Genomic DNA, 23,672 nt, shown 5'->3' on the forward strand with positions numbered 1-23,672 from the left:
TGTCAGAGCTACCTTAACTCAAAAAAAAAAAAAAAAAATCAATATTTTAATTACCCTCAATAACCTGCATGATTGTCCTATATAGAACACAGTAAGAGAAATACTGAAAAATGCACTGGTTGCTCTTTTCCTTCAATTTCAATGAACAGACAATAAAACCTTTAGGAACATTTTTAAATAGCTTTATTATAATCACTGAAGTTTCACCAAAAATGCAATTTGTTTAATCATTTTATGTATAATTTGAATCAAATTGATTGTAAAGTGTCCTTGATCTTTGGAGCAGTGCTAAATCAATTTTAAATTATTATTATTAAATATTTTTCCATATAAAATGTATCCATATGTACAGTAATTGCATATTGCTCCATGTCAAAAGTGACAGTAATGAGGTTGTATGTATAATGTTACAAAAGATATTTCTATTTTAAATTCTGCTATTTTTGAACTTTCTAATCATTAGGGGAAAAAATTTATCATGGTTTCCACAAACATTTTAAACCGCACTACTGTTTTCAACATTGATAATAATAAGAAATTATTTAATTTACCAAATCAGCATATTAGAATTAATTCTGAAGGATCATGTGACAATGAAGACTGGAGTGATGATGCTGAAAATTCAGCTATGATCACAGAAATAAATTACATTTTAAAATCAAAAACTTTCAACAATATTACTGTATTGATCAATTGATCAAATTCATGCAACATACTTTCAGAAACATAACCATCTTATCAATTGCAAACTTTTGAACATTAGTCCATGCTTTTTTTTTCTTTTTTTTTTTAAGGGTTTGAAAAGAAATCTTCATGTTTTCATGTTATTCATGTTACTAAAAAGGATATCGGAAAGATATAAGCATTCACACCGTTGTTTACGAGTGTTTTCTTCCCCCCGCTGTATTTTGTGTCCTGTGATGTGAACAGCGGCAGTGATTCAGTGGTAAATCTCGACCAATACTACAATCCCAGGGTGCTTTGAGACGGTCAGTTTGCAATGACTACAATAGACTGCTGCTCTGAATGGAGATGTTTGGTCACCAAGATGAATCAGTCTGCATTTACTCCACACTCATCCTGCTGAGAGAGTGCTCACGTGGAGGCTGGCAAATAAAAAAATAGAGAGAGGAAAGGAACAAAGTAGAAGAAGAAAACAGGATAATTTGCCAAAGAACAGAACAAAACTGTTGTTGGTCGACTGCAGTCATTCACTCCTCTATTTAGTTGCCAGCCTCCAACCTCCTTTCTTTGTCTCTTGAGAAAAAGGAGAAGCATTAATGATACGATAAGAAGAGTTTGGGATGGGAAATAAAGAGGCTGTTAAGAAACATAATGTAACACCAAGCTTTTGGCTTTCACCTCTTTATTACTTCTAGAAATGAAACGGAGAAACAATTTGTTCTTTATATACAGTGATATTTCTTTTATCATGTAGAGCCTTTGAAGTTGGGACCGTGGTATAGATGGTCCAAGCACCTTTATGATAAAAAGGAAATCTTAGATTCAAATCCCTATGATATTGGATGAAAGTTATAGAAAATGAAAAATATAATATAAAATATCTCTAGAAAATCAAATGTGTTTGTACAATATTGTACAAGCTGCGTTGAAGCTCAAACTAGCCATGTTCTTTAAGGGAGAGTTCATGAAAAAAAACACTTTCTCACCCTCATGTCTTTCCGAACTTTGGCTTGCTTTCTTCTCTGGAACACAAAAGAAGACTCGTGTAGAACAAATTGGGAGCCAAATAGTTATTTCTCAAAATATCATCTTTTGTTTTTCACAGATGAAAGAAAGTCACGAAGGTTTGGAGCGACAGAAGGGCTAGAAAATAATGAGTTTCATTTAAGTCTAAGCACTCATCTCCACAAGCCACAAGGGCCACATTCAAATACAACAAGCCTGTTGGGAAAATAGAGCGTGTAGAAGTTGTTCTTCACTGTATTGCTTAACAAATAAGGTCAGTTTTGTTTCAAAGATTGAAGTTGAAGTGTTATTTTTGTGCTTCTTGTGGAAGCACACTGAAGTTGAAAAATAATGATGTCTGCCACAGTGGTAAACAATTCCAAATATAATTAGAATTTCTCCATTATGGTCCAAAATATTTCGTTTTGGATAGTTACGTTTTTTCATTGGCCGTTCTCTTGGTTGTAACAACTCACTTTGACTATCCAGACCTGCATTTGATTGAAATCCACAGTTGGTCTCATTAAAGACGCGTCGAGCCGTCTTTTTTCACACTCTGTTTTCTCCATCTCCACAGGTATGACAACTATGGGCGGCTAACAAACCTGACCCACCCCACAGGCAGGGTGAGCAGTTACCGCACTGACTCTGACAGTACGGTGCGGGTGCAAACCGAGGGCTCCAACAAAGAGGACATCACTGTCACCACCAACCTCTCGGCCTCAGGAACCTTCTACACACTCATGCAAGGCAAGAATATCTGCAAAGTCCTTATTGAACATATCCTATGGGACAACACTTAGCCTAGGAATTATAAATGCAGTACATTTAAAGGGAAATTTGGCCAGCATTTATCTCATTCCAAACCTGTATGATGTGACCATCCTCGATAATCTCCAAAACTGAGAAAAAACTCATCACCAGCTGGACACAGACAGGTATGACTACTTTACAACCAATAGAAAGACCCTATAAGCAGGCTTATACACTACAAACTTAGTAGCTGTAAATAAAGTAAAATAACTATGAGGCAAAATTGATGTGTTTGTGAGAAGCAAACAAGCCTCTTCTTCGTGAAATCAATAAAGGCATGAGTGTTTGTATTTTCTCTAAAATCGCAGACCGCCCACTCATGAAGGCATGAAGTCCAGATTGATTTGCTGTCCACTACTTCTGTTTGTTCCAGCCTTCCTTTTTCACCAAGCTCCTGCTTTTCCTGTCCGTCTTGGAAAACCAAATCTTAATCATTTTGGCCCTTGAGACAGAGGGGTGTGGTTGAGGTCAGAAGCCACCATCTTAGCTTGTGATTTTCCTTGCAGATTTTGGCATTTTGATATCCTGTTTTTCACCTAACCAAGTGCTCCATCGATTCCCAATAAATAACTTTGAACTCTCCGTGCCCCGCTCTATTTCCTCAGAAACTGTAAAGATTTTTCTGCGCTCCTGTGAGCGTTTGATTTGAAGGGCTGCCCTCCTCCCCTGGGCTTCAATTGGTTTACTGAAGACTGTGTCTGAGAGAAGACGTACAGGATGTAAAGTTCTGCTGGCGCTCTTATCCTAGACTTAACTAATAGTCCCCTATGCATGGTGACCTTGTCCTGGACATCTGCTAGAGAGAGCGAAAGAGGGCGCCCTGCCAAATGCTTTGCTGCTAATTAATTCACTATTGTCTGCTTTGTAAATGGAAACCGGTTTGGCTCTAGCTCCAACACAGAGTTTCGCACACGCAATCTGGATATACATTTCTCAAAGGTGGTGACCTTGTGCTGTTTATTGACTTTTCAAGGTTGTGTGAGTGTGTTTCGATTTCCAGGTCATTCAGTCTGAGGTTTTTTTTAAGGGCACCAATATTATTTACCTGAATAATGTATCAAACGACCTACATGCTGACCGCAAGCTGTTTATGTTTTTGACATTAATATGATTCAGTTCATGCTAAACTCAACTCACTCATCTACAAAAACAATATTAAGAGGACAACATGGACATGGACATTCTTAAAGCCGTGGAAAAATACGGCTTTAAGAATGGAAGACCCACCTTTCAATTGAAAAACAGCCAATGAGATGTCAAACACTCTAAAAATATATATTTCTTGTAGATGTAAATGCAGACGTCAGATAGAGGTCTCTGTAATGTACGTGTGCTATCAGGGTTGCAATTACGAGATATAAAACCATATTGTGACAAAATTTGTGTTTACGAGAAGTATCACAATTATCGCAATTAATTGTGTGTTTTTTTATACTAACATATACACAGACTTGACCGATTTGACACATAAGTTTAACAAACACTTGATATTCCGTGTCATTCTTAATAAAGTAGATGTAGGTGCAGGTAGAAATTAGCTTCCCAAGGGCAATAGCAAGATGGCTGCTGAGTGAACCGTTTAGCTGTAAAATGACTTTGCAAGATAATTATTTCAAAATGTTATTCAATTCTTTTTTTAACAAGGAATGAGAGTGTCCTCTACCACCCAAGGCTATATGTTAGCTTCACATGCTAGCTTGTTTATATGACTGCTGTCTGCACTGCTTTTGTGGAGTAATTAATTCCTTTTGACTGGTAATGAGAGTATCATCAAAGCATTCACTGACATTTTCTCATTGGGTACGTCGTTCTCGTTAACAGTCTCTCTTGTTCCCTCCCATTCGCTGTCTTCAGTCTTTATTTCTGTCAGGTTCACCCCCCTTTTTCTCTTTCACTGTCTTCCATCTTCCTTGTCCCTTTAAAGTGCTTAGCGAGCCCACCTGGGGACAGAGACAGACAGTTTCAGATTTAGTTGCATCTCAGTTGCCACAGGCAGACGCCTTCAGCTATGATAGCTTTCTGCCTTTCTTTCGCTCTCTCTCTTTCGGTCTTCCGAGAGCAACTCAAAGACTAACTAGGCTTTGAATCATCCCTTTGTTTTACTCTTTTTCTGGTCTTGTTCAACAAATAAGAGTGATTTGCATTAATTTGGCTGCAATTTTGAGAGAAATACAGCAATGTAACCAATAAAGGGTGGATAGTAATCGTGGTCAAAAATTATGTCGACATTTACTTATATTTCCATTGAATGAGTGAGTAAATAACAAACATTTATAAGTGAACTATTTTTTTACACAGAATGTTGGATTATCATCGCGCAGTGTATTTTTTAAAAATTTTTTGCAATATATATGAGACTATTTTTTTTGTCTTCAAATTGTAGATCAAGTCAAAAACAGTTACTACATTGGTCTGGATGGCTCCCTGCGTCTGGTATTGGCCAATGGCATGGAAGTGTCTCTTCACACGGAGCCTCATCTGCTGTCAGGAACTGTCAACCCAACCATAAGCAAGAGAAATGTCACTCTGCCCATCGACAATGGACTCAACCTGGTGGAATGGAGACAACGGAAAGAACAGGCACGAGGACAGGTCACCGTGTATGGACGCAGACTCAGGGTAAAAACATCTCAGACTTTTCTTTTACTACTACATTTGAGTTTTGTTCTCTTGCATGAATTTCAGAGTCTAAATATTTCTAAAAAGCTGGCAGTTCTGTGTTGTTTTTGGAAAAGGTGGTAAAAGCAAATATTTTACAGTACGTGTACTTACAGTGTATTTATCTAAGAAAGTTCTGGTAACACAAGGTAACTACATGGGGTAGGGTTAGGTTTAGGGGTAGGTTCAGGGTTAGTACCTAGTTATTACATAGTTATTGTAATTACTATAATAAGTACATAGTATGTACATGAGGAACAGGACTGTAAAATAAAGTGCTACCTTATTTTTTATCAAGACCTCATAGCCATTTTAGCTTTTTTTTTTTTTTTTTTTACTAACGAAAGCATGTGGAAGTATTTTAGACACATTTAAGGAATAATTATGAGACCTATGAAGCCCACTGGCAGCACATCAAGGCCAAATTGTTAGAAATTAATTCAAAAGCTACTATTTATACTGTTAATAAGTTGTTCATTCATTTGGAAAATGCTTTTATCCCAAGTAATTTACAGAAAACAATAATAATTAATTATACGTAATCTTGTAAGTTGTGTTTCTGATTAGGATCTAATGTCACGAAATTCAGAAAGAATTCTATAGAAAACATCACCTTGAATCTGAAAAAAAAATTAAATAAATAAACGTACTTTGAAAGTACTGTGAAGTTTGATTTGACTTTAAGTGGTTCAAATTTTATATTGTTTTGTATTATTTATTTATGATTTGTAGTATAACTTTTATTCATTATTCATATTACCTAATCTTTGCATTTGCATTTGTATTTTATTTTTATTCATCAAATTAAAATTATCGTGTTTTGTGACAACTACTGTACAACCTACCTGTCATCAGAACCTCACATAGTCAGGTAATTGTGCACAGACCCTAGCGTTTCCTCAACTTTGTCATGTGCTCATCCTGAGTAAATTTTACACAGGCACAGTTCCATACCTTGCCGTCACACCTCTACGTGGCAGCTCACCTGAGCATCAAGGCATCCTGATTATAATCGCTATTGCTTCTTCTCATCAGTCTCATAGTCACACACTGTTCCTGTCCTTTAGACTGATCACTCTTATTATGGCTGCCCCATAGAGTCTGGCCAGGCCATATTGGTCAAGTAGCTGCCTCCCAAAGTCAGCGCATGTGAGCGCGCGCGCGCGCGTGTGTGTGTGTGTGTGCGTGCGTGCGTGCGTGTGTGTGTGTGCGTGTGTGTGTGTGTGTGTGTGTGTATGTCAGTGGTCTATCCATCATTCAGCAGCTCTTTGACCCTGAGGGCTGAGGTCAGGATCGACTCTCTTGTGATCAAAACCCTGAGGGTTTCCTCAGACAGCACCTAATATCTTCATAATTCTTGTGCCTCCAGTAATGGGACCACCTCACAGCTTTTGCAATATGATATATGTGCATTTATACACACTCAATTTAAACTTTTGAGGTCAGTAATTAATATTATTATTATTTTTATTTTATTTATTATTATTATTTTTTTGGATGAATTAATTTGATCAAAAGTGATAATAAAGACATTCTATTTCAAATTGCAGTTCTTTTGAACTTTCTATTCATCAAAGAATCTTAAAAAAATTTATCAATGTTTTCAAAAAGCAGTCTGTGGAAAGGCTTGGTGTATTCAAATTCTCCTTGTCTCCTTAGCAACCACATCTCCAGACAACAACAGAGCTCTGGAAATGTAGTACTCAGTGAGCTCAAATCCCAAAAACCACTGAAGGCTTAATCATAAGCCCTCGACTGACAGTTCTCTAAATATTTGCTTTACATTATTAGAACGTGTCCTATACTGCCTCCAAACAAACACAGCCAACACATGGGGAGGTGTGTTTACTGAAGAACAAATCGCACGGAGCAAACAAGATTACAGAATTACAGAATTTACCACAGCAGTGGATGGGGAAGAATTATAAATGAATGGCAAAGCGACAAGCTAATATTGGATTTGAAGAACAAAAACTTGACAACATTTTTTATGGCAGCGGAGAAGAAAATCAAATGCTGTTAGACAGATTTGTTGACTTTTCCAATATGGAATGGGAAATTTTAATTATTGATGGTGAGTTATGAAAACAAACGCTATTTACAAGGTGTTTATTCATTGCCAAATGTGCATTAGTGGCAGTCCGAAGATATTCTCGTAATTAGCCGAGTTATGGAAAAAAAAGAGTTGTCTTTTGTTCCTAGTTTTAATCGTTGTTTGTTTGACAAACAGGAGTTGGGTAATCTCAAAGTAGTTGTATTTTGATCAGCAAAGCCTGCAAATTTCCTCAGGCTGTCAAAGAGGGGAGGGAGAAACATGCCAAGTACAATCCCCAATAAAGTGACTGAATGACATGATTCTCAAGAACTGTCATCAGCAAAACATTGACTATAATAACGGTTAGTTCACATTTACTCATTCTCGTGTTGTTCAAAAACACAATAACTTCATTTCTTCAATGAAAGAATAAAGATGATTTGCAGAATGCACATGCTGCTCTTTTCCATACAATGAAAGGAGTATGACCTGCGACTGTCAATTTTCAAAAAGGACAAAACAGACTTTGTTTTGAAAATACAAAATAAAATAGTAATATTGTGAAGTAGTACATATTATATTTTTTTGATATGTTTTAAAATCTTCAGTGTCACAAGATCCTTCAGAAATCGTTCTAATATGCTGATTTGCTGCTTAGGAAACATTTCTCATCATTATCAATGTTAAAAACAGTTGTGCCGCTTAATATTTTAGAGAAAGCATAACTTTTATTGTTTTTTTTTTCTTTTTTACGTTTTTTTTTTACGTTTTTTTTTTTTTTTTTTTAAATAGCAGCAAATATTTGAAATAGAAATCTTTAAAAAAAATTATAAATGTTTTACCTGTCACATTTATACTAATTTTGATCAATTTAATATGTTCTACCTAAATAAGTTGGCATTTTTCTTACTTATCAAAATGTTTGAATGACAGAGTAAAACGTGTAAATAAAAGTGATCAAACTCCATATTTTGTCCATATATATAGCCTGTAACTTTCTGTTTGTGATTTTCGATTATGAGCGTAAAACATTGTGCCACATTCAAATATTTGTAAATACCGTTGAAATGTGTGCCCCCCTCCCCATTTGCCCCAATCCAGTCTTCTTTCTTCCCCCATATCTGCTTTCCTAAAGCTTAGTCCGTTTAAAGGAATGTCAAATTTAAGACATTCCCCTTGAGTGGGTTTCCATTCTCCAGAGGCCCAGTATCTTACTGCCAAAGGATCTTTTTTCCAGCCCGTTGGACCTCTGCTCAACCAGAGCCGGTCATGAGCATCCAGCCTGCCCTTCCCATTAATTTAATTTTATTTTTTTGCTTTTAAACTCATCGCTTCAGTCCCCTGTCATCCTACTCTGGACAAATCAACCCTTGACAGAAGTTCTCTCATCCTACGAGCCATAAAAGCTTGGCTTTTTGATGCCTTGGAATGTCTTGTAAATAATGCTTAAGTGAATTGTGTAACCAAACAGAATAGCAAAAATAATAACTTTTTGAACTGGATTCAAACATTCTGGATGGATGGATAAATGGATGGATGGATTGATAGATAGATAGACTCAGATAGATCAGATGTGAGTGTTTTCAGGGCAGGTTCTCAATCTTGGCATCTTTATATCAAGAGTCGAGCTGTATTTGAAAATATGAGAGTGATAGAAATATGGGCCATATTCATCAGTAGGTGGTTGAAGCTTAAAGAAGTGGGGAGGGGAAAATATCTGCCCTTTATTCTGTCAACCTCTTTGTTCTGTCTCCCCCACCGGGAATTCTCCTATTCATGAGCTGCTTGCTTTTAATGTAAAATAATCCTCTCAATTAGGTATTAGTGACATTAATTGGCCCCAGTGTAATTGTCCCTTCATAGTTGAGAGCTCCCAGCATGCCCATGAGGAGGAGAGAGAGAGAGAGAGCTTGCTTGCTGTTCTCCCCCTGCCCTGTGCACCATACCACTGGACCAAAGCCAACAACAACTCGCAAAATCACTTTAAGACTCTGTTAAGCTTTGTCAGCAGTGAGCCAAGCTGGGTACCAGAGTACCTGATGAGAAAACGGTACACTTGCACTCCAAATCTGCTCCAAGTCTGTCTGGTTGCTCCATATTATCCACCAGTACCTAAAGTCACATTTGCAGCAATAAATATTCTAGTGCATTTTGTCAAGGGATAAAGGTATTAAGGTCTTTAAATCCTTTAAATCCCCCCCCCCCCCCCCCCCCCCCCGCATTGACCTGTGTGTGCCTTTGGGATCACCTGCCATGTAGAACTAGTTCTCAGCTCTGATCTCAACATGTTCCAGGGTCAGAGGGCTCTGCATGAGCCAAAAACTCAGTATGACATGTCATTCAAACAATGAAGTGGGCTTTGAACTTCATATGCACCTCAAGTGTCATTGTTTTCCTCTTCCTGCAAATACAGTATAAGCTATCTACCCCATCAATAATTCCTTCCTTAAAGACATGACAAATGATTATATCAAATTGAGTGCTTCTCTTGTTCTTTTTGTTTTAACATGCAGCAAACTAAAAAAAATCAGTAAATTGAAAAGATTGTGTCCTTTAGAGGTATGGAGAAAAAAAAAAAAACAAAAAAAAAAAAACATTCTAGTAGAACATAGTTTCAGAAACTACAGTAGATCTTATCAAATCCATGTGTAGAATTCAGAGGCCTTATATTCCTTAATCTTTTTTTTTTCTTCTTCTTCTTTTTTTTGTTAGGTTCATAACAGGAACTTGTTATCCATAGATTTTGACCGTGTAACCAGGACTGAGAAAGTCTATGACGACCACAGGAAGTTCACCTTGAGGATCCACTATGACCATGCAGGAAGACCTACTTTGTGGGCTCCAAGCAGTCGACTAAACGGTGTCAATGTTACCTACTCACAAGGGGGCCATATCGCCGGCATCCAGAGGGGCACCATGTCAGTCCGAATGGAATACGACTTAAATGGGAGAATCACTTCAAAGGTATTTGCAGATGGAAAGTCATGGAGCTACACCTACCTTGAAAAAGTAAGCATCTTCATCTAGGAAATTATGAGGTCGAAAAATAATCACTAGTTCTCTGTTCTCTAGAGATCTCTATGTTGAACCCTGCTAATTTGTTACTTGAGATTTAACCTTGGGTGCTTCAGATATTATCCCTGTCTTATATACTGCTTGTATTAAGCATTGTTACCACATGTAGTCTGACAACTAGCTTGTTCCTAAAATACCACTGAAAAACTTAAAATATCACTTGTTAATTAGAACCAATATTATGAGAAATACAAGACCTTACCATGTTATTCAAAATACCACTGTTAAGTACATTGACATGCTGGCATCCCAATATATGGGTTTAAACTGCATAAACTCACTCTATTTAATGTTTCTTGCCATTCTAAAATGACAATGTGCTGCTGAGAAAAAAGAAAATAAAAAATAATTCAATCATGACATTATTAAAATGGTATCAGTAGAGGGTGGGGGTATGATGACTTAAATCCTCATTAAATGAGATTTTGCCCTTCTTCATTTTTCAGTCAGTGTCGTAGAGCAGTATATTTGTTATTTTATTCACCCTGAAGTGATTCTGTGACACCCGACAGTTTGTTGTGCAGTTATGCATGTGGTGCAATGTGACTCCTGGGTACTTAGTGACCTTCAGTTTCGCTGGGTGGAGAATTTTACATTGAACTGTTTGAAGTGCACTCAGAATGTTTTGGGAATTACTGTGCTTCATTAAATCAGCTTACTGAGCATCGTTTTGTCATTTTCCTTCGGCAGTCCATGGTGCTGTTGCTATACAGCCAGCGACAATACATCTTCGAGTTTGACAAGAACGATCGCCTCTCTTCAGTAACCATGCCCAATGTGGCCAGGCAGACCTTGGAGACCACCCGTTCAATCGGCTATTATAGAAACACGTACAGGCCACCTGAGGGCAACGCCACAGTTTTGCAAGATTACAGCGAAGATGGACTACTTCTGCAAACCATCCACCAAGGAACGGGCCGCAGAGTCATCTACAAGTATGGGAAACTCTCCCGTCTGCTGGAAATCCTTTATGATACAACGCGAATTGCCTTTTCTTACGATGAATCTGCAGGCATGCTGAAAATGGTGGGGCTTCAAAGTGAAGGCTTTGCATGTACCATACGCTACAGACAGATTGGACCACTCATCGACAGACAGATCTTTCGTTTCAGTGAGGAGGGCATGGTGAATGCCCGGTTTGACTACAACTATGACAACAGCTTCCGGGTCACCAGCATGCAGGCGGTCATCAATGAAACCCCCTTACCTATTGACCTCTATCGCTACGACGACGTCTCAGGCAAAACGGAGCAGTTTGGCAAGTTCGGAGTCATCTACTATGATATTAACCAGATCATTACCACAGCTGTCATGACTCACACCAAACACTTTGATGCCTATGGACGAGTTAAAGAGGTGCAGTATGAGATTTTTCGTTCGCTGATGTTCTGGATGATGGTACAGTACGACAACATGGGGCGAGTGGTGGCCAAGGAGCTTAAAGTAGGGCCCTATGCAAATACCACCCGTTACACCTACGAGTATGATGCTGATGGCCAACTCCAGGTGGTGTCCATCAACGACAAGCCTCTTTGGCGCTACAGCTATGATTTGAATGGAAATTTGCACCTCCTTAGTCCCGGTAATAGTGCCAGACTTACACCACTACGCTATGACATTCGGGACCGCATTACTCGATTAGGTGACGTGCAGTACCGGTTGGACGAAGATGGATTCCTCAGGCAGAGAGGCAATGACTTCTTTGAGTATAACTCTGCTGGGTTGCTTGTTAAAGCCTACAACAAAGTTAACAGCTGGACCATCAAGTACCGCTATGATGGCTTGGGCAGGAGAGTGTCCAGTCGAAGCAGCCAAAGCCACCATCTGCAATTCTTCTATGCAGACTTGTCCAGTCCCACTAGAGTGACACACATGTACAATCACTCAAGCTCAGAGATCACCTCGCTCTACTATGACCTTCAGGGCCACCTCTTTGCCATGGAGTTGAGCAGTGGGGATGAGTTCTACGTGGCCTGCGACAACATTGGTACACCGTGGGCTGTTTTCAATGGTGCTGGTCTCATGATCAAACAGATCCTGCACACAGCTTTTGGGGAAGTGTATTTGGACTCCAACCCAAGTTTCCAGTTAGTAATAGGCTACCAGGGTGGCCTTTATGAGCCCCTTACAAAGCTTGTCCATATGGGACGCAGAGATTACGATGTTCTTGCAGGCCGATGGACCACTCCGGACCATGATGTTTGGAAGCGACTCAACAGCAACAACATTGTACCCTTCAACCTCTACATGTTTAAGAACAACAACCCACTGAGCAACAACCAAGAAACCAAGTGCTACATGACAGGTAAACACATAATTTCTTAATAATCTTTTGTTGAAACATACAGAGGGTGGTGGTTATTTAATACATCCATTTATCTGTTATCCAAAACGCTTGCCTATGTATGGTCACAGGGATGTTGGAGCCTAAGCCAACAGCTCAGGCAAAAGTCTGGGAGGGGCTATTAAATAGACTGTAAAAAACTCCTCTGTTACATTTTACCTCCAACAATCTAAACACCTGGTGCCAAGAATCCTTGCACTAGAGTGATTATTTTTCAGGCTCTCGTCCCAGCCCCAGCTTGGGGTGTTCTTGCCTCCACATACACTGCTTGTGAGCAATGACAGCATAACAAAAACCCCTTTGTTCTTCATTCAGGTTGTTCATCTGAAATATCCCATCAGTCTTAGCTTACCCAGCCCATGTAGGAGGTAAATAGTAGTGAATGCTCCCCAGTGTTAGACAAATAACACAATGGAGTCCATGGAACTAGAAGCTAGGGGCTGAATCACTTTACACTCCACTTGAAATTGAAGTCACAGGCTTCAAAATATTATAGTCACATTTGAAGTCTATAACAGTGAATGCGTGCTGGTTTTTGACTGAAATCAAAGCCTTGGTTCGTGCCCTTGCTGTCAAAGGAAATGAAAGCTATAGAATCATGATATTGGTTGTTCATATTAAAGCAGCCTTGTTTTAGTGTGTTTCTCTGTGTATTTCCTTTGTGTATTCTGTTGAAAAGATTTGTGGTGAAATGAGCCCTTTTTCTCTGATAATTCATACGCAACCTTCATACACTGAGTTTATTTGTAATGCTGCAACCAGGGCTTAATTTGTGCTGGACCAAGCTGGATCCAGACCGGATTTGGCACCTCCGAAATCAGATCCAGCAGCTCATTTTGGCTGATCCCCCTCCTCCAGTGGAGGCGTTTTAGTTTGGCAGAGCCCTGAATTTCAGCTCGACTTTTTTTACGACTCTTGGGCCTTGCTTCAGGCCAATTTTCACGCCATAGTTCAGATGTGGTTTGGGTCTGTTTTAGGCTTCTTATTCCTATATTTGAGACTTCCATCAATTTGTGATGAAAAAAAAATAATAATTGGCGCACTGACGGTTTATCAGCATGTCTCCACACCATCTCCTCACTTTGAGTTCACCTTATAAATAGACGGCGAGGTGGGGGGTACTCTAGGTTTAGGTCCGGACAGCACGCCAAATATGCATACCATACCTCAGCTAATTGTATGTAAGCGTGAACTCGTGAAACGTTATATGACCTGTAAAGGTTGATGAAAGCATAATGTGCTGCACTTGCCTCAGATGTGGCCATTCTGTTGACAGACAAAACTGAGATCTCCTCATTCGCCGACGAAAAACCTTGTTAACTCACTGTTCACAGAACTCAAAAAATATTTTGTAACAGACTACACAAAAACATTTAAGTGATGTTTTTAAATAAGTTTACATAAAATTTAAAATTACATTTCCAGTTGCCTTAAATTATCTCAGTTATCTTATAAATATTGATATTTCTCAACTTATAATTAGAGAGTAATTCACTCAAAATGTTCATATAATGTGGGAAATAACCCACATAACAGAAACCTTGGTAAATTCTAACATAACACAACATTTAAGTACTAATTTATGTCCCTCTATGTTAATCTTGTGTAAAAACACATAAAAAAAACACTTATGCTGAGTCCCAATTCGCATACTATCCGTGCTAAATAGTGTGCGAAACTAGAATTAGTACGTCCCAAATCGTAGTATGTTGAAAAGAGTATTCCAAAGATACCCGGATGGTCTACTATTTCCGGTTAGAATTTGAAGTGCAGATCAATGCACACTCTAAGTGCTAATATTGCCCACAACCCATTGCGTGCGGGAGGGAGGAGCTTTGCGATGGCTTTGCGGTGATGTAAACATGGCAGCCGGGTGCAGCAGCGGAGATGCGCCCTCAGCTTTTAAGTGTAAGAATTCAAATGTTATTAAAGGTTTAATAACTAATTAAAGTTGTATTTTATTTCGTTACACACATTGCACATGAACGTCAGAACCAGCCGCCTCACAAACGACCTGCGTTTGGTTCTACGACGCTGCCGCCCTGCTTCTTCACTCCTCAACTTGGTAGAAGAACACATTGTAAAATGTATTGTGAAAAAAAAACGATGAGAAAAAAAGATGGGAATAGTAAATACAATTTTATTGGACATAAAGAATGAATGAAATGTTAACAGTTGTGGGGTGCGTACTAGGCGTTCACGTTGCATGACGTCATCGAAGTATGTCCCAGAACGTGCATACTCTTTTGCTACACACTCAAAAGTATGTACTTTTTCCTCACAAAAAAAGTACATACTTTTAGGTCGTAGTATAAGTAGGCGAATTGGGACTCAGCATTAATTTCTAAAAACAAATGTCCTTGTTTTCTGATGCAAAGCATGCTGGGAACTAGAAAACGTACCTTACTACAACAAAATTTTGAGTTTTCAGAACTTAAATTAAGTCACATTAATTATTATTTGAGTGCAATTAAGTAATTTAATTTGATTAATTTTACTGTTCGATTTTACAGTGCTTTGTACGCCCAAACTTTGGATGTGACTGTTAGGGCACATAATACATGCAGCCTCTGGAGCGTATGAGTACCAAATGGTTTAAAATAATTAAAAAGGTGTGCAAATTATAAAATTTTGTGACAAGGCAACAATGACCCGATTAGTCAAGAGTCAGTTCTGTCAGCTGTCCCGAAATGTGAGTAAAGTCTTGTATCGCAGCATGCAGCAGGTCGCTGTAGTAAAGATGCGCTGATGAGAAGCGTGCTCTGAGAGAGTTTATGGATTCGAAGGCTGGTTTCGAATGAATGATTTAATCTTATAGTTTGTGTGGATTTATTTTATTATTCAAACATACTATGTTGAATAAATGCAGGAATTTCCTCATTATGAAATTGAAAGCTGCGAGAATTATTAAAACCATGCGACATAGCTACACATAGTCCCCCACAGAAATGTAGGACCTGATTAAATATAACTCTATTAAACAGAGATTTGTAAAATAAAAAATCTAAACACTAAAAGCAACTGATGCATGCTCTTAATCACTTAAACTAGTCCACCAGTGTGATTGCGCGAGTGCCCCATTACCTCTCCCTTCTGTAATCACATGCCAGATCCGTTCCCTGCTTTTTTCCGGGACCTCGCAATTTACAAATTAAGCACTGGCTGCAACAACCCTGCCCCTAAACTTTAACTTAACACTATACCTGGTTACTTGTTTATGTTGTACATTATACTGTATACCATTCTCTAAAATGCAACAAGCTGAGTTTAAATGGCACATAACACAAATATACTGGTACACCAACTAGACCAGGACTGACCAGCCTATGCTAGTTTTTGCTGGCTTTAGCATATATTACTGTGGACTAGGCATATTTCAAGCTCGGCTAAACACCTAGCCACTAGGCTGTAGCCTACTTCATAAAAGTTAACTTTGAAGAAGGAAATCTAAAGATACTGCTGGATATTAGATGTACTTGAGTGGGCTGTCAGCCTTTTATGAATGATGGCATTGACATTTTCATTCCTCTGAAAAACAGAAGGGTCCTTTCATTGTCCTTAACCACAGTCATATTTAAAACAACTCTGTCAAGTGCCTTAAATAAAGGAGCAGTCGTCAGTGAGCACTTCACTGATATAGGAATGTCTCTTCTATCCACGACTAATGTATTTGATGCGGCATTGAAAAAAAAAAATCACTAAAAAGGCCATTTGATTATGGTAAGGTCCATACTCTCTATGTTTTGATTCACTATCCATGATATTGCTTATGAATGCGCACAAATACAAAACTACATATTATGATTATAGAAAAGGGTGACACATATGGTCACACCATGATATATGTACAATTATCAAGCAATTATTACCAGCAGATCTCAATCATCAAGTTTCTCACATGCCGGATGTAATTTTATCAGCTTTTTGTGTCAACAAAGTGCTTCAAATTATCATAATATTTGGAGGTGGGGGGGGGGGGATTTGCCACTTCCTGTTGAGGATTAATCATATTTAGTCCAGTCTCCGAAACTAGTGTTGTCTGTAATAACTCTAGGAGCTTATTTCAAGAAGTAGCTCACTTGGCATGTGTCCTGATTTGCAATGAATCTTGCTTTTGTGGTGTAGTTCGTTCCAAATAGAGACAGTCATTACACAGTAATTATAAGTGAGTGCTGCAGTTACCTTTTGCTCTGCTGTAAGGGTGTTTCACCGCAGTATTTCTCTTTCAACAGATGTTAACAGCTGGCTAGTGACATTCGGTTTCCAGCTATACAACGTCATACCTGGCTACCACAAACCTGTCACAGACACCATGGAGCCATCTTACGAGCTCATTCACACTCAGATGAAGACTCAGGAGTGGGATAGCACCAAGGTAATTCATCCAACAAATGTGTCTTTTTGTTTGCCCACCTCTTTAAAAGCACACATGGCCTTTGACTCTAACTTCAGACTTTATTTTGCAGTATCTTGACCTTTCAGTTTGCCGCCTCCCAAAGGAGTCCACAGCAATCAACCCCGATGCTCATGTGAATAAGCGCAGCCTCTGCTCTGGCTGCTCAAGCCAAGGGAAAGGGGTCAAGCTAAAGAGCTCTTGTAAAAGGACTGCCATTAGGGAAATTCAGTCCACATTTCCTCCAGCAGCAGCCATTGATTTCAGCTCAGTCTTTCACACTCTTTAACCCTCTAAAAGATGTTGTCTCCCTCTCTTTTCCTATCTTTAAGCTTCTTTGTCTCAGCGTTCCCTGGTTTTCTCGGTCTCAGACATTCACTGATTATCGAGCCTCCTTTAAGCCATCTGAATAATTGAGAAGCCAGTTGGACATTGTGGCGGCTCTTTTGGCTGTTGTTAAGGACACCTCTTAAGCTGTCCTGGCTCAACCTATGGTTCTTTCGAGTAGATATATGAATGCTGTACTCCATTTAAAATATTTTAAAACAGTTTTTTTTTCATAATTTAATTATTTAAACCAATTTTAATTTATATATACCTACGTATATAAATATATATATATATATATATATATATATATATATTAGGGGTGTAACGGTACGCAAAAATCATGGTTCGGTACGTACCTCGGTTTTAAAGTCACGGTTCGGTTCATTTTCGGTACAGTAAGGGAAAGGAATGCAAACAATACACTGCAGGTTGTTTATTACTATAAACTTTTTTTTAACAATTTTTTTACACTTTTTTAAAATACTTTTTGATAAAATAAATAATAAAATATAATTTATAATAAAACAAAAAAAGAATAAGAAATAAAATACTGCTGCAAAGTTCTCCACTAAATAAAATACTCTCAGTCTCAAACCAATATCATATAATAAAATATAATGACAAATATAAATAAATAACTATGATTACAGTGCAGCATTACCAATCCCAGCTTGTAGGCATGCTCATATTTAAAAAAATATATATAACTTTTCCAAAGTGTGAAGTGCAGCATCAACAGTTTCAGTTTTTAGACCTGCTCAGATTTCATTATTGCGTTGGACAATCAGAATTAAGAGCAAAGGTCTGTTTAAATGCCGACGGGAGCTGCGTTTGAATTACAATCGTTTTTTTTTTTCCTAGTTGTAGTGATGTTCACACTCACGTGATGCCTTTTGAAAACCTTAAGCCGGTGACACACTGGGTTATTGCACCTGTCAAACATAGTCTATTTTGCCATCAATACTGTTGACCTTTATCAGTAGGCTTTATATTTATGCTCAACATGAGATATAGATATTGTTGTCGTGAAGACAAGATCCTGGTCTGTCGGTGGTCTCCCTCTATGTCACCTACAGCAGCAGCAGTGCGTCAGCAGCGCGTCAGGCACGATTCTGGTGTGTAAAGACACAGAAAACATGAAGCAACTGACACGCAGCAGAAACGCCACGCTCACGCCACGCAGCCAGTGTGTCGCCGGCCTGAGAATCAGCTGCAGGGCGGGATTTGCTCTGAACGCGGAGACTTCCGTCACTTAATATGTTCATTTGGAAACACGAAAATGTACCTATGTTCCGCGCACAAAATATTGCATTCGGTCATTCGGTACACATGTGCACCGTACCGAAAGCCCTGTACCGAAATGGTCTGATACGAATACATGTACCGTTACACCCCTAATATATATATATATCACCGTTTTCAACATTGATAATAGCTCGTCATTGCCATCACAGGAATACATTACATAAAAAAATAAAATAAAAATAAACTGATAAAAAATATATATATATTTTAAACTGTAATAATAATGTATAATATTACTGTTTTTACTGTATTTTTATCTAGTAAATGTAGCCTAGGTAAGGCCTGGTTCACACGGGACGATTTTAAAATTGTCGGCAGATTTTCCAAACCTGAGAGACCCCACACACGGCGATAAAAAATCACGGGTCTAACAGTTTTGGTCGCTCCGTGTGTGGTGTGCAGCCACACGGCAATATCAACACATCACACACGAACCGATTTGACTCCCGAGCATTCCCAGGTCAGACGGGAAATCTCGCAAAATCCCTCGAGATCAAACGTGACTTTAGAGTAAACAATCATGGCGGACAAAGAGGATGCAGTGGCCATAGTTTGTGCTTTGTTTTTAACGGGGAAAAAAACATAAGAAAAATAAGAAAAGGCGATGGTCAAAGAGGTGGAGACGACGCGAGCATGGACTATACTTGCTATATCATGATATGGAGATAAGTTGTTGTTTTATCTCATAGAAATGTTGTTACGTACTACACAGATTAATAACCGTTGAAATAAACATTCATATATTAGTTTCCATGTACTCTGGTGGACTGCAGTTGTGGATGTAGTTATGCCCATCGACTTTATTTGTATTTGTTATATTATATACGCCGGCTGTTTTGATTTTGTTTCCCGGTACTATCACTGCCTCGTCACCTCGCTTTCTGATTGGCTACACGCCACAGTCCACAGGCTGCGTGATTGTTTGTCCTCGGGGGACACCACACACGAGAAGAAATCGGGCAAAATAAATCCAACATGTTGGATATCCCCGATTTGAGATCGGAGCGGTCCAGACATTCTTCCGAGCAGAGGAGATTAGTCTTAACACACCACACACGGCAGGAATATTTGATCAGATTATTTTACGATAATCGGAGCATCCTAAGATTGTCGGAAGGGCTGAATCGGGGCTAAAATCGGCCCAATTATCCTGCCGTGTGAACCAGCCTTAAAGCACAAGAGGTTTCTTGACTGGTACTTAAATTGCTTGTTACAGAAGACAGTCTTTTTACATTTGTTCATATAATTCTATCCTAAAATCATGATATTGGTTTAAAAAAAAGAAATCTTCCCTTCACATTAATCAAAACTTTATATCACACCATTCATACTGTACACTGAAAAAAAGTACAGAAACAATTTTTCAACAATTCACAAATTGCTAGTAAACTTCACAAATAATTACTAAGAAATTGCAAGTATCACATTGAATTAACATGCTTCAGTAAACTAATTTGATCAAATTTGGTGTATTATAAAAAAGTTATATATTGAGTATGGGCAACATGGATATAAAAAAGCAGATTAAACTACTTAAATTTTAAAACTGATAGGCTTTTATGGTAAGTCCAGTCACCTCAATCGTAAGAACTTCCATTCCATGCACCAAACAGTATAAGCAGCACAACCTCAAACTATCAGCCACTATAATAAGCAAGCATCTGAGGCTAAGCGACATGGGTGAGCCTTAGACAGCTGAGATATGAGATTTTAAATCTAATGTGATGGAGCTATTTGAAGCTGTCAGCCTGGCAGGTTTCATATGGCTTTCACACATTCAAGGAGAACTCAAGCATCCCAAAAAGGATTTTCAAGTTTCAGACACCACAGATTTTGTTTTTATTTAGTTGAGTTATGAGGAAAAACAGTTTCTTTCAGAGAGTTCTGTTGGGTGTTGAAGGCCGTGCAGACTACTGACTGAATATCTCTGTTTAAGAGGGTATTAAACCAGCCTTGTCCTAATGCATTCTCTTTTGGGAACCAGTCATTGTAATTTAATCAAGACCAAACAGTCTCTTCTCATAGTGTGCTCTTGCATACAAAGGTGTTTAAATTGTCAAGTGTATTTACAAAATGTTCAACAATGCAAAACATTAAAAGATTAGAGCTCAGTCACTTGAAGCCTTTGGACCCAACCGTCATCTCCACCAAACGTTTCCAGTGTGACCACTTCTCAGAACCTGTTATGATCCTTGTTGGGCTGCAATCTCAACCTTCAAGGGAGACTGTCCATCCATCATGTACATCGTGAGTTCCTCTGCTGTTGGAACCTCAGAAGGGCATACAATACCTCTTGCAAGGCTGCTCTCAAAAGAGCCTAATTCAATTCCAATTTTCCATTTCAAATGTCTACTCAAAGACTGAAATTTTACTTTGGAAGTAAGAACAAAAAAAGAATGATCTGTGTCCCACAGTCCTTTGCATAGTTACCCATAAATCAGCTCTCTCTGGCTCAACCCCACACACAGATTTTTTCCTCTCTTATATGGCAGTAAACTATTATAATTGCCAACTAATATGCTTCAGAAATGTAATTGTGGGGTCATTTATGGTCTTTTAAAGCAGCTGCATTAAACAAATAAATAAATCTACTAATGGCCTTGCAGCTGTACTGCTGCTCTTTTGAGAAGCTAAAGTGGGTTGTTTATTCCAAAATGTCCATTTTACATTTACAAGACCTACAGTGCAGAATATCTGAAGGCATGGAGGAAATGACCCTTCATTACCAGTAGCTATTTTTCTGGCTGAAATGGCATATTTTGGAATTGTTAAGAAATCCTACAAGTACCTACACAAGAACAACTGTAGGAGTGATGCCCTCGTGTCTTAAAAAGAACATGGGTTATTTTTCAACCCTAAAGTAAAAGAAAAACAAACAAAAACTAAATTATATGTAGCATAAAAAGGAATTATTTTAATTACAATAAAGCACAATAATTCTACCAAAGTTCTTACAGTATTAATATAGTATTTACTATTACGTTACTCACAATATTAATAGCAAATTAACATTCTGATTAAATAAAGAAATTACAACCATGGCGTTTTACCTGTACTTACAGTGTACTTATCCAAAAAGGTACTGGGCAGTACAAGGTAACGACTGTACATGGGATAAGGTTAGGTTTAGGGGTAGGTTCAAGGTTAGTACATAGTTATTACCCAGTTATTTTTAATTGTTATAATAAGTACATAGTATGTACACATGGAAAAGTACTGTAAAAACAATCTGTTAAAATTTATATTTATTTTTTTATGAACTAATCCATGGGATGTTTTTTTTTTGGAGGGGGGGGGGGGGGTGCTTAAAGATCATAAATGTCAAATCAAACACTGCCCCAATGGAATTAATGGTCATAAGGTTATGCTTTGTCATTTTATAAATTACAATTTAATATATAGAAATTATCGTTTTTTTTTTTTTTGTTGTTGTTGTTGTTTTTACTTTGGCTTTGAGATTCACCTGCTCAATCCAGCATTTCCTAATTAAATTGGAGTTTTTTTGTGTGGGAGTTCTCTTGCTTCTAACACTGAACATGATAGATTTAGTGGTCTGAAAATCTCCCGCAACAGCTGGATAGTGAGCGTTGACTTTTTATCACTCTCTTACTCCTTGAGGTTTAAACTCACGGGGTTTTAAAGACCTGTGTGGATGAAAAATTATGTAAATGTGCTGGCTGATATCCACTGGATGTCCGCAGATTAATTCTGACTTTGATCAGAGCTCTGTGCTGATAGGCCTCCATGCTGTCTTACCACCCAGTACTATCAGAATGATGTATTCCTTTTCCCTTTTTTAGGTTGCAGCATAAACTGCCCTCACCATCCATTTTGTGGTGAGGTGATCTGGCATATTTGCTTGAAGTACTCCAAGTTTAATGTGGATAGCAGCTCATATAATTCAATGTTGAAGATTTCAAATCTGAGCACAGTTTGAGTCGTTGTTGAGATCTCTACTTAAACTCTAGATAAGGAACATGTGAGATTAGCTGTCTTTTAATCAGGAGAAACATGTGAGGAACAGGAAACTCTATTTGCTTTTCATTCAATCTCATCACTGTCTAGGCAAAAAACAGTTGAGTCATTAAAGAGGCCTTTTGTTTCTTTTCTACTTAATATGTAGTTTAGGGCGACACCCAAAGAGCAAAAAGGAGGCAAAGGGAGAGAAGGGGACATATATATAGGGAATCATATATGATAACATAAGAACTTTGTTTCAGTGCCAGAGCTTCAGCAGGACTTTGTTTCTCCTTCGGTACAGGAGCCCTGGAGTTTGTCACCCAGAACACACTATTTCTAGGATTAGTACAATCCATCTGCACTCTTAGGTCCCTCATGATTATCTAAATCTTCTCTTGGGGCGAGGGTTTTCCATCAAGTCGCATTAAAGAAGAGGATGACTTATTACTGCATTATTGTAAGCCTAAATAGAGAGTCTTGTATTCAGTTTTCCTCGTGGGAACCTGTTTACTCCCTACAGACAAAGTTATTAGAGTCAGATCAGAAGAAAAAAATCACCTGATCCACACTTCTTCACACCTGAACATAAAATAGAATGGGTTATGCTATATATTTATATCAGGATCTGTGAAATGTTTGAAGTGTTAATGAAGCAGCACGATTCTTGGTTGAGGGGGAAGTTGAGCAGCTGAACGTGGGGGTAGGATGAGTTTCCCGCTGAGATCACCCATCCTGCAGGAAATGTTACTTACTCCCAGGAAATGGCAGCAGTGAAGGCGGTGGGTGCAATGATGCCTGCCACTGGAGGAGATAACCTAATGAATGTGAAAATCATATGCAAGGATTTACAATGCACAGTGTTTTGCTGAGATGAAACATGGCATAATATGTCACATTCAGTCAATTTCACCACCAACCTCACTGTGGCCAACGGTAATTGTGAATGTTGATTTGGAGATGCAATATCAAAGGTTTAATTTATTCACTCACTAAAAGTAGTCACCTATGATCAATGTAAAATCCACAAGAAGTTGATGCTGAAACACTCAAAGGGTTTTGTTTGTCTTCTT

At 38.3% G+C, this 23,672-nt stretch overlaps 1 protein-coding gene across 5 annotated transcripts in view; it reads left to right on the top strand.

Annotated features, from left to right (window-relative positions):
* The window catches only part of LOC128028754 (teneurin-4), a 226,762-nt gene that overhangs the window by 199,923 nt on the left and 3,167 nt on the right, over positions 1–23,672 (top strand). For all 5 annotated transcript variants that reach the window (XM_052616071.1, XM_052616067.1, XM_052616069.1 and 2 more), the window contains 5 exons: positions 2,267–2,439; positions 4,886–5,121; positions 9,908–10,204; positions 10,961–12,575; positions 16,847–16,989. In XM_052616071.1, the coding sequence (XP_052472031.1) occupies positions 2,267–2,439; positions 4,886–5,121; positions 9,908–10,204; positions 10,961–12,575; positions 16,847–16,989 (2,464 nt within the window). The remainder of the gene's footprint in view (positions 1–2,266; positions 2,440–4,885; positions 5,122–9,907; positions 10,205–10,960; positions 12,576–16,846; positions 16,990–23,672) is intronic.

The sequence above is a fragment of the Carassius gibelio genome, chromosome A15 (genome assembly GCF_023724105.1).
Source record: "Carassius gibelio isolate Cgi1373 ecotype wild population from Czech Republic chromosome A15, carGib1.2-hapl.c, whole genome shotgun sequence".
In the NCBI taxonomy this organism is placed as follows: domain Eukaryota; kingdom Metazoa; phylum Chordata; class Actinopteri; order Cypriniformes; family Cyprinidae; genus Carassius; species Carassius gibelio.